Genomic DNA, 10,416 nt, shown 5'->3' with positions numbered 1-10,416 from the left:
AATAAGTTAAAAATAACGTAAGGGAATATAATAAATAAATAAATTATTTTTTAATAACATAAGATATATTTTAACATTAAAAGTCACCAATTTAATACAGTAATAAAAAAAATAAATATAATAAATAAATAAATATATTAATGTATCAATAACATAATATATATTTTTACGTATTATTAATTAATAATATATTAAAAAAATGTAAAACCATTGGTTTAATTAATTATAGCAATTGGATAATTAAACCAATTAATGATTACAGTTTATTATAAATTAATATACTAATTACGTATGACTAGAATAAATTTTAAAAAATTAAAAATTAAAAAATAACAAAAGCGAATATAATTAACGAATAAATTATTTAATTGAACTAAAAATATAAAAAAAATTATTTTATTAATAACAGACTATGAATTGTTTACGTAATTAATAATATATTTTATAAAATAAAAAATGAATAGTTTAAATAATTATTAATAACATATATATATATAATTAAAACTTAAAAAAATATGCTTCAAAATGAACTGAGTTACTCATAATAGTTCACAATTTACAACATAAAAGTAAACGTTTATGCTTTGGAATATAACAACGAGTTTGTGCATTTAAAATCATCAACTTATTAGTTTAGTACATACGAACGACAACATACATGTTCACAAGCAATAAATTACAACCATCAATAATCACTCCACATGCTAGTTGTTATGGCATCTCAAAATTTTGCGGCTCTAGTTGATTCTAATGCACGCCGCCTCCGCATAGTTGTTGGTAGGTTGTCTTCATCCCCAAGATCATCACTATCATCGTTATCTTCATCCTTATTTACACCTGCTAATCGGACCTCATCACCTCCTCTACCAAGTTCATCATCTGAATCATCATTTTACAATTCAAACATATCATTGTAATTTTTTTTACGTATATAATTGTGTAATATACAACAAGCTATTACAATTTTTATCTAGATCTTATAAGAAAACGGAGGAGCGCCTTTCAACATTTGAAATCGAGCTTTTAAAACACTAAAAGTTCATTCAATAGTATTCCTCAAAGATGAGTGTCTTCGGTTGAATAACTCTTTATTATTTCTTGGAAGGTTGTCACCAAATTTTTGTAAATGATAACGAGTTCCTCGATATGGAGCCAAAAATCCTGGCATTTTTGCATTGGGCTTGGTCTTACCTTCTAGCAGTTTCATAACAAGGGCAGGTGGCAAACATTCTTACAAAACCGTTCACATTCAAGATGTTAACCACTACATGAAGCAAGTTGGGTATCTACAATGTTTTATCTCCACCAACTTGAGGGGGAGTGTTGGAAGACATCTCGAAGTGGCAAAAAATGTAAATTACTCTCCCACGTCAAGAATTGGCAAAGGAGGTAATTAAGTGACCTTGCCATAATGATGGCATAAGGGAGTAATTAAGAAAGATGATGTATGTCTACTTATTTCTTTTCTTCTACAAAGCTTGTAACCCTAAGGGCATTGTGGTTATAGTGACCTTCATTCCACAACTATACATAGATGGTCAAGGCATGGGGTAGAGCATTAAGCCTCCCCTCTTCTCTCTCAAATTTATCCCTAGACTTTTCTCCTCTCCCAAGTTTTCTCTCTCTCCATCTCTCTAGTCATCTCTCTCTTCTTTCTCTCTTCTCCTTTCCTCTCTTCTTCTTCCTCTCCTCTCTCACCACCTTGGTCGAAGACTTTATCATGGGATCCTAAATTCAACTCTTTTGATTATAACAAACTTAATAGAGCTAACAATTTGCACACCAAGTATTTCAGATATTTTACCTTCAAAAGTCAATGCATCTCAGGGTCTAAAGCTTTAAAACAATTAAGCCTACTCAAGACCTTAAGGATCACTGAAGGACATCTCTTGAAGAAGCACCAACAAGGAATAAGACAATGAGAATACTAGACTTCAAATGTAAAAGTCATATGTCAAAACATAGTCACAAATGTTAGAGAGAATTCTTAAACTCCATATGTTTAGTATAATAGTGAATATGGAGCTTTAGGTCCTACACTGCATATAAATATGTTTAAAGACATCATAAACATCCCTTAGAACATGTTAGAGCACTTAAACAAAATCATTATCATGCTTTTAAAGTCAACTTAATTGAACTAGCATTGGAATAATTGATCAACCTCTACCCATGATCAATCATCCACTAGTGTGTCGGTCAAAACTATAAAGCATAATCGTTCAACCATAGTTGATTGACCGGTCAATATTGTCAAGGCAAACAAATTTTACATGGAATGATCAATCATCCCACACGATTGATCAATCAGACAAAATTTTAGCAATCAAGAACATAAAGCATGATCGATCATAACAAGTTCATTAATTGATCATAGTTGCATTACACAACAAGAGGGAATTTTAATTGATCGATCAATCCATTGGCAATGATCGATCAACTTAAATTTTGAGGACACCACACATATAAAAGATGAGCATTTATCAGCAAATCCTTTGAGTCTTTTCTCTCAATCTTGTAAAACTTCTCAAAAGTGCTTTAGAGTGAAAGAGTGAGCCTTAGCCTTGAAAAATTCATTACCCTTTTCCATTCATTTCTTTCATTGCATTTTAAACAAGCTCCCTCACTCCATATTGTGCTGCTAATAAAGTGGAAGCTTGGATTTCTCGGGGAGAAGGAACTCTCCAAGTTAAGGGTGTAAGTTTTCCTTTCTTCTATTTTTTATTTGTGAAATGTTTAACTAGAAACTCTACAATCTAGATAGAATGGGCCAACTAGAGCTAGAATCTAGCACCGATCTTTTTGGGAGATAGTTATTGTAAAAGCATGTATTGAGTTATGCGTGGCTTAAAGACAGCCGTAATCTCTTTGTTTAAATTCCAGCTATTAGAGCTTTAAAATATTGGAATTTCCCAAGCAAGGGTTCTTGGGCTGTGAATACCATTAGGGAATATCGATAAAAAAAATATCCTTGTGTTATGGTGTGAGAATGTTTATTTTGCATTGAAATTATGAATTTTCATGATAGTTTATTTACATGACTTAATATAGCTTTTAATTTGAAATACTCAAGTCAAACTCCTTTTGAGAAGCCACCTAGGCCAACAACAACTGATTCCTCTCCCTCCACACAAAAAAACAGTGGGCTACAAATGGGTCTTTATAGCCAAACATAACCCCGATGGTTCTATAGCTCGCTAAAAGCTTACTTAGTGGCCAAAGGTTATACTCAATGTTGTGGTATTAATTATGATGAATCATTCTCCCATGTGGTAAAATTAAATTAGGTAAGGATCTTATTGTCTTTGGCGACCAGTTTTCTATGGTCCTTATTTCAACTCAATGCAAAAAATACCTTTTTTAAATGGAGATATCAAAGAGAAAATTTATATGGATCAACAACATAGATTTGTGGTTGAGGGGGAGTACATGTACAAACTACAAAAAAAACTTTATATGGTCTCAAATAGTCCCATTGGGCTTGGTTTAATAAATTTAGTCGAACTTTGCTTCGGATTGGCTTTACTAGATGTATGGTGGATCACTTGTTTTTGTGAAAGATACTGAGAAAGGGGTTGTTCTCCTAGTTGTGTATGTTGATGATATTATTATAATAGGAAGTGACCGTGCAAGCGTCACTTAGGTAAAACAACACCTTTGTGGGGAACTTAAACCAAAAGATTTTAGGACTACTCAAATATTTCCTTGGAATTGAGGAAATTCAATCAATGTATGCAATCATCCTGCCACAAAGAAAATATGTGTTTGATCTTCTCAATGAAACATGAATGTTGAGGTGTCACCTTGTAGACACTCCCATGGACACCAATGTAAAATTATGTGATGGCTTTGGAGATGATGTTGATGTACGAAAATATCAAAGTCTAGTAGGGAAAATAATATATCTTACTGTAACTAGAATAAATATCTCATTTGTAGTAAGTATGCTTAGAAGTCTCAAAACTTTGACGGACAAGCACTAGAATGGATTTTGCGATACTTAAAGAAGTCTCCTAGATAGGGACTACTATACAAATGCCACGGGCATATCAATATTGAGAGCTTTCTAGATGCTGATTGGGCAAGATATCTAGAAGATTGAAACTCTACCTCTCACTATTGTACACTAGTTGGGGGAAACCTGGCAAATTGAAAAAAATAAAAATAAAATATTGTTGTAAGATCTACTGCAGAAGTAGAATACCGGACTATGGCACATACAATGAGTGAACTAATTTGGATTAAGTCTCTCCTCACATAATTGGGTTTAAGCAAACAAATTCCAATGAAACTCCATTGTGACAATCAAGTTGTTATCCATATTGCCTCTAATATAGTTTTTCATAAGAGAACAAAGCATATTGAAGTGATGACATCACTTCATTAGAGAAAAACTACTAGTTAGTATTATTAGCTTTGAACATGTTTCATCACAAAGAAAAATTGTCGACATATTCCAAAGCCAGTTGAATCAAAGAGTTTAAGCACATACTCCAAGATGGGGGTGTATGATGTCTTTGCTCCACCAACTTGAAGGGGAGTGCTAGAAGAGAAGAAGAGTTTAAAATTAAGGGTTAAATTAAAAATTGGGTTTATCTTACTTAGATGGACTTGGGTTCTTATTTTGTTCTCTTTTAAGATACAATTTAACTAAATTTACTTAACTCTAGAGCTTAAATATAGACTCACCTTGAAACTGAATGATAAAACAAAGGAATAATTAATTTACTTAAATATCAAACATAGAAATACCAAAGAAATAAAGACTCAAGTAAATCACTTTATGCACTTGTGACCACAAACCCAACTAAGCATGTTGTTCTCACGGTTAGAGGCACCTTCCAATATATTATTATACTTGATCGCTAGTTTATGACAACTTGCTGAAGTGAGGTTCTGAGTAATCTTTTTAAAATATCTGCCCACAAATTATTCCTTCTTTCATACAGATCTCATCTCTGCATTGCTATCAGCATTACTTATCAAGTCTAAGACAATAACAAATTGTAGCAAGTGATTGTTTAGAATTTTCTGTTGTTTTTGTCTGGATATGAATGTTCTTCGTTTCAACAACATGTAAAACGATTTTGGTTATTCTATTTTGCAAAACATATAAACTCAATAAAGGAAGTTTTGTCCTCTTCAAGTCAACAGAAAATGCAATCATTTTCCAGTTGTTTAAGACCTCAAGAGCTAGAAAACTGGTTTTAATTTGGTTATCCTGGAACATATAAAACCTTTGGAGGAAGAAAATCAATGTCGAAAATTCTTTCAATAAGAAAATGGCACGAATATTGGAAGCCTTCCGGTTCTCCTACATGCACTTTTCCTATTAGTTCTCACAGTTACAAACAAGCCCGAAAACATGGATAAAACACAAAAAAACAGCTTTCTTGGGCTTCTACTAATTAACAACGTTATAACATTTTGGGAAAACACCTGAATTACACATTACAAAGATTTACAAAATCTAAAAGACTTGGCTAGCTTTCATATCCCTGAAAAGCAACTTAAAATGGAAATGCAACTTTGAGCTCATTCCTTGCACCCATCAGATGACAACACTCTGTTCTAAGGGAATCGATCTATAAGAACAGAACAAAGAGAGAGTTCAGAAAACCCAGTTAGACAACATCATAAAAGACAAGTCAGTATCCTGTGCAGATGAATGCCTGCAAAAATTAATCTGCTGGAGCACTAATAAGGAAACGCATAACTGTGGGTGCATCTGGATATTTCCTGATTCTCTTTTTACTATTATAGCACATTGCTATAGAACACATATGCATGACACTCGCTGAAGAGTATAGAATATCCCATGTCTCCAAGTCTAAATCAGAGTTCACCAACAACAAAACTCAAAATATCAATATTTACTCACCACATGCTCTATCCCATTCTAGAAGTGGATGGATCTGCATCATGAAGCATGTTCACTACCTCTCTCATTGTGGGTCGCAGAGAGGGCAGCTTACTTGTGCAAAGTAGAGCGATCTTCAGAACCTTTATCATGTGTTCTTCACAAGAAGCTGAAACCCTTGCATCCAGAACAGCCATCACTTTTTTCTTGTCATCAAGTTGAGAAGAAATCCAATGTACAATATCTTTTGATTCACCAAACTCAAGTTCCAATGGACTCTGCCCAGTTATTAGTTCAAGGAGGACAACACCAAAACTGTAGACATCAATCTTTTCAGTCACCTTCATGGAATATGCCAGTTCTGGAGATGAAAGAGCAAAGAAAGAAAAGCAAAGGTTCATAACGAATTAATCCACATTAATATACAGAGGCATAAGACAAAGAAAAGAAAAAAAAAATCACATTTTCAGACCGAGTACTTTTGAAACTAACCAGGTGCAATATAACCATGCGTGCCTGCAAAGCAGCTTGCCTCAGAACCAGTGGAAGACTCCATGATAATCCTTGCAATGCCAAAATCAGCAATTTTTGCTTCATACTCTTCATCTAGCAAAATGTTGGTGGACTTTATATCTCTATGAATAATGGCTGGAGAGCAGTCATGGTGAAGGTAAGCAATGCCCTTTGCAGCCCCAAGAGCAGCTCTGTACCGCCTTGCCCAGTCCAGTTCTGGCTGCTCGTTTTTCATTTTCCTTCTAATGGCTTCAAAGAGATTGCCATTAGGCATATACTCAAAAACCAGGAAATTGGACCCCTCTCTAGTAAGGCAAGCATAAAGTTTCAGTATATTTCGATGCCTAATTTTCCCTAAGATCTCTATTTCTGCTGCCAAAACTTTAACTTCATTTCCTTTCCAGAACCGTTTCACGGCAAATGTACCACCATTTGCCTTCATGTCTACACGATACACTTTACCTGTGCCTCCGCTCCCTATCAATTTGTCCTCTTCCACATTGGATATCTCTTCTATATCAAATTCCATTTGGTGAAAAGATTTGAGATGTGATCTCAGGTCTTTTTCCAGCCTACCTTCCAAATTGCCTTCTTGAGAAGAGTCATTTAGCTTAGAATTAAGGTATTTTGCAAGAATGAGTGCAAACATAATAACAATCAAAACCAGTGAGATGATGCAGACTAGGAGCAGTCTCTTTTCTACAGTTTTCTTGGGATCTCCATTTTGAGTGCAGATGCGAATGGCAGAATTTCTCTGATTTCGAATTTTTTTGTCAATACAAAGCCCAGTATTATGAGAAAAAGCTAAATCCCCACCTATGATTAGGAGTTCTGAAGGAAGTCTGCCCGATAATTGGTTTCTGGAGAAGTCAATAGAGCTTAGCTTAAGATTCTGTAAATCCTCTGGGATTGAGCCTGTAAGAAAGTTCTGAGACAGATTTAAAGAGTTCAAAGAGTAGAGCATGGAGAGCTTCTCTGGGATGCTACCAGTCAAAGAGTTTTCTGCCAAATTCAAGGTAACCAATTTGGTGCATCTGCTGAGGTTTGATGGGATTGACCCAGTTAAGGAATTATGATCCAAAAGCAATGACGTCAAATGGTTCAAGTTCCCAATTTCAGAAGGTATCTTACCATAAAATGAATTATTATTAGCAGAAAGTTTTTGTAGCTGGATCACGTTGCCTATTTCCATGGGAAGCTCGGCTGAAAACTTATTGTTTTGTAAAAACAATTGAGTTAGGTTACGTGAATTCCCAATGTCTGGCGGAATCCCTCCAGAAAATTTGTTATCTGCAAAATCTATAATATCTGCATTGGGTAGGTCCCAAATCCCATCTGCAATTCTCCCACTCAAGTTGTTTAGACTGATTCTGAACCTCTTCAATGTCTTGCATCTGGAATACGTATCTGGCAAGTGGCCAGAAAATCCATTACTCAAGGCAAGCAGATTCTGTAATTTACCATTTTCACACAGGTACTTGGGAAACTCCCCTGAGAAGTGATTCTCAGATATGTCAAAGTCTTGAAGTGGTGCGTACCGGCCAAAATTGGCAGGAAACCCCCCTGAAAACCGGTTTTCATAAATAGAAAACCCAACAAGATGGTGCAGATCACCAAATCCAGGGGGGATTTCTCCAGTGAAGTTGTTCGAGAACAATTCAAAAACCACCAAGTTTTTCAAATTTCCAATTTCAGGAGAGAGTTCTCCCGAGATGAGGTTCCTAGAGATATCCAATTCACGAAGGAGGGTGAGATTTGCAAACCCTGGGGGGATCTCTCCGGTGAAGTTGTTGGAGTAGAGCTCAATCTTATTAAGATTAAGTAAGTCAACAATCCGCTTGGGAAACTCACCCGACAACTTGTTCATAGAGAAGTCCAAGCTCTGGAGCAACTTGAGGTCAAAAACGGAAGAAGGGATGACGCCTCTGAGATTGCAGCCCGCCAAACAAATGGAAGTCAAATTCTTGAGATTCCCAATACTGTCCGGGATGTACCCTTCATCAAACCGATTCAAGGAGAGGTCCAAGAAAGTCAAGCGTCTCAAATCTCCGATCCATTTGGGGAACTGACCAGAGAATTGATTGTCGGAAAGATCAAGATGGCGAAGGGCAGTAAGGTTGAGGAAATAGATAGCGGAGGCGGAGAGATCCCCAGATAGAGAAGCACTGGCAAGAGAGATTTGAATGACAAGACCATTTCCCGGGTCGCAAGAGATGCCATGGAAGCGGCAGGGAGGTTGAGAGGCATCCCAGTTTTGGATGATTCCGAGAGGGTCGGTGATGTGTGTTTTGAACAAGAGCAGCGCCTGGGTCTCCGTCTCACTCGTACTCAGCAGAGGCTGGGATGGCGGGAAAAGGGGTAAGAGGGAAAGAAGCGCCAACAGGAAAGGCAGGCGGTCGGGTCTAAAGGCCAGGCCGAAATTTCTCATTTGGCCCGAAACGAAATCAGTAATCAATATGAACCGCCGAGACGAGAGGAACGTCACGTCTTCACCTGCTTTAATTTTTTATATATGGCAAGAAAACTTGAAATCAGATTTACTGTTGAGAATTGAGACGTTGAGATCTAGAAACGAGAGGAGCCAAAGAGAACAAGTAAATAATAAAAAAAACAGAAAGTAAAAAAGGAATTAAAAAAAAGGGAAAATGAAGGAGAGAGGAAGTCAAGATGAAGACGCCATCCATGAAATTATCTTTATCTTCTCCCCATGGCTTCCAGGCGATCCACTCCATAAATTGAGTTCTTACAATATTTAATAATTAAAAAACAATACACTAAATAACTAAAAAATCTGCAGATAAGAAGGTAAATTTATCCGTTTCAATGAAGGGATTTCCGCAAAATTCAAGAACCTCTTTCATTTCATTCTTAACGCTTTCATTTCCGCAACCAAAACAAAATTAATCGATATACAACTGTACTTGAATCTTATTACCTGCAGATCTGCGCGCGACTGATCTCAACTCACCAACTCTCCCACTTCAAATATTCATTCCCATACAGGAAGATGGAGCTGATTAAAAAATGGTTAATCCAACGATCTCCAATGAAAGGAGAAAACCCATATTTCTACTTCCCATCTCCACCCAAAAGAAACTTCCACTTGTTCACAGCAGCACCCACGCATGAACCTCCTTTTCAGAGTTCAAAGACGTTCACTCGGAAAACTTAAGAACATGTTACCAACTGTGACAGCGGTCGATCTCAGGCTCAGCCAAGTTTAGCTGATCTTTCCGAAGTCCCAACAAGAAAATCCCCAAACAAGAAAAGAAGGCCGGGCTGATTTCGCACCTCAGTCGACACTGTAACTGAATTTCGTAGATAGCGCCATCAGCCGAATGTTTTTCGAAGGGAACAGAGAGAGAGAGAGAGAGAGAGAGAGAGAGAGAGAGAGTGAGAGAAAGACTCGTAAATGTAAATGTAACGGGGATTCGAGAAGAAAGGATTTGAATTCGATAAGAGAAACGAGTCCCGAAGTATTGGAATCAGGGAGGAAGAAGAGTCGATACTTGATACTTATACTTGATACGGGAAGAAATTTACAAAAGAATTTACCCCTGGAATCTCAAGTATCTGGGTCGACGCAGATGACCAAAAACTCCCTCTATTTTGTAGTCGTCCCCTCATAAATCATCATGAGATAACTTGATTAAACCGCTTATCTAATATGAAAAGACATTTGGTACAAAATATATCAAACAGTTATCTCACCCGTTCAATCACTATTGGACGTCTCAGATAGTCATTGATCGGATGATTGAGATAAACATTAATCGAACGACTAAGATACCCATTAATCATGATCGGACGATTGAGATAACTTTTTGTACCAAATGATTTTTCATATTGGAATCAGCCTTCAACTTAATTTTATATATATATATATATATATATATATATATATATATATAAAATTTATATTTTAATTTTAATATATTTATAGTGTTTTATGTTAGTTTGATGTTATACATTACATTTCAATCGAATGAGGGCAAATTTTAAACCTCTAAATCGAATGAGAGCTCTTAATTGAATGCACATAA

General features: G+C 36.0%; 1 protein-coding gene across 3 annotated transcripts; it reads right to left on the bottom strand.

Moving 5' to 3' along the window:
- Positions 1-5,257: 5,257 nt before the first annotated feature.
- LOC137945701 (receptor protein-tyrosine kinase CEPR2-like) lies at positions 5,258-9,842 on the bottom strand. 3 transcript variants are annotated; one of them, XM_068791686.1, is made up of 4 exons: positions 9,309-9,842; positions 6,353-8,869; positions 5,882-6,221; positions 5,258-5,585 (listed from the first exon to the last, which is right to left on the bottom strand). In XM_068791686.1, the coding sequence occupies exons 2-3, from the start codon at positions 8,799-8,801 to the stop codon at positions 5,890-5,892; spliced, it is 2,781 nt and encodes a 926-aa protein (XP_068647787.1). In that variant the 5' UTR covers positions 8,802-8,869; positions 9,309-9,842; the 3' UTR covers positions 5,258-5,585; positions 5,882-5,889. The 3 variants fall into 3 exon arrangements, with proteins under 3 accessions (XP_068647787.1, XP_068647786.1, XP_068647788.1); XM_068791685.1 differs by having other exon boundaries at positions 6,353-8,866; XM_068791687.1 differs by lacking the exon at positions 9,309-9,842 and having other exon boundaries at positions 6,353-9,293.
- Between the last annotated feature and the right edge of the window lie 574 nt (positions 9,843-10,416).

Source organism: Aristolochia californica, unplaced genomic scaffold (assembly GCF_029961685.1).
Source record: "Aristolochia californica isolate CCGP_79_NKW_82.1479 unplaced genomic scaffold, dmAriCali1.0.hap1 SCAF_12, whole genome shotgun sequence".
NCBI lineage: Eukaryota > Viridiplantae > Streptophyta > Magnoliopsida > Piperales > Aristolochiaceae > Aristolochia > Aristolochia californica.
Note: the sequence above shows the minus strand (reverse complement) of the source record. Positions and strands in the feature narration are given on the sequence as shown.

What these genes read in the sequence shown, in the direction of transcription:
- LOC137945701 (XM_068791686.1), bottom strand. Translation starts at nt 8,801, where the DNA reads ATGAGAAATTTCGGCCTGGCCTTTAGACCCGACCGCCTGCCTTTCCTG. An exon ending in GCATGGTTATATTGCACCTG is followed by an intron (nt 6,222 to 6,352) that starts GTTAGTTTCAAA and finishes TTTCATCTCCAG; the next exon opens with AACTGGCATATTCCATGAAG.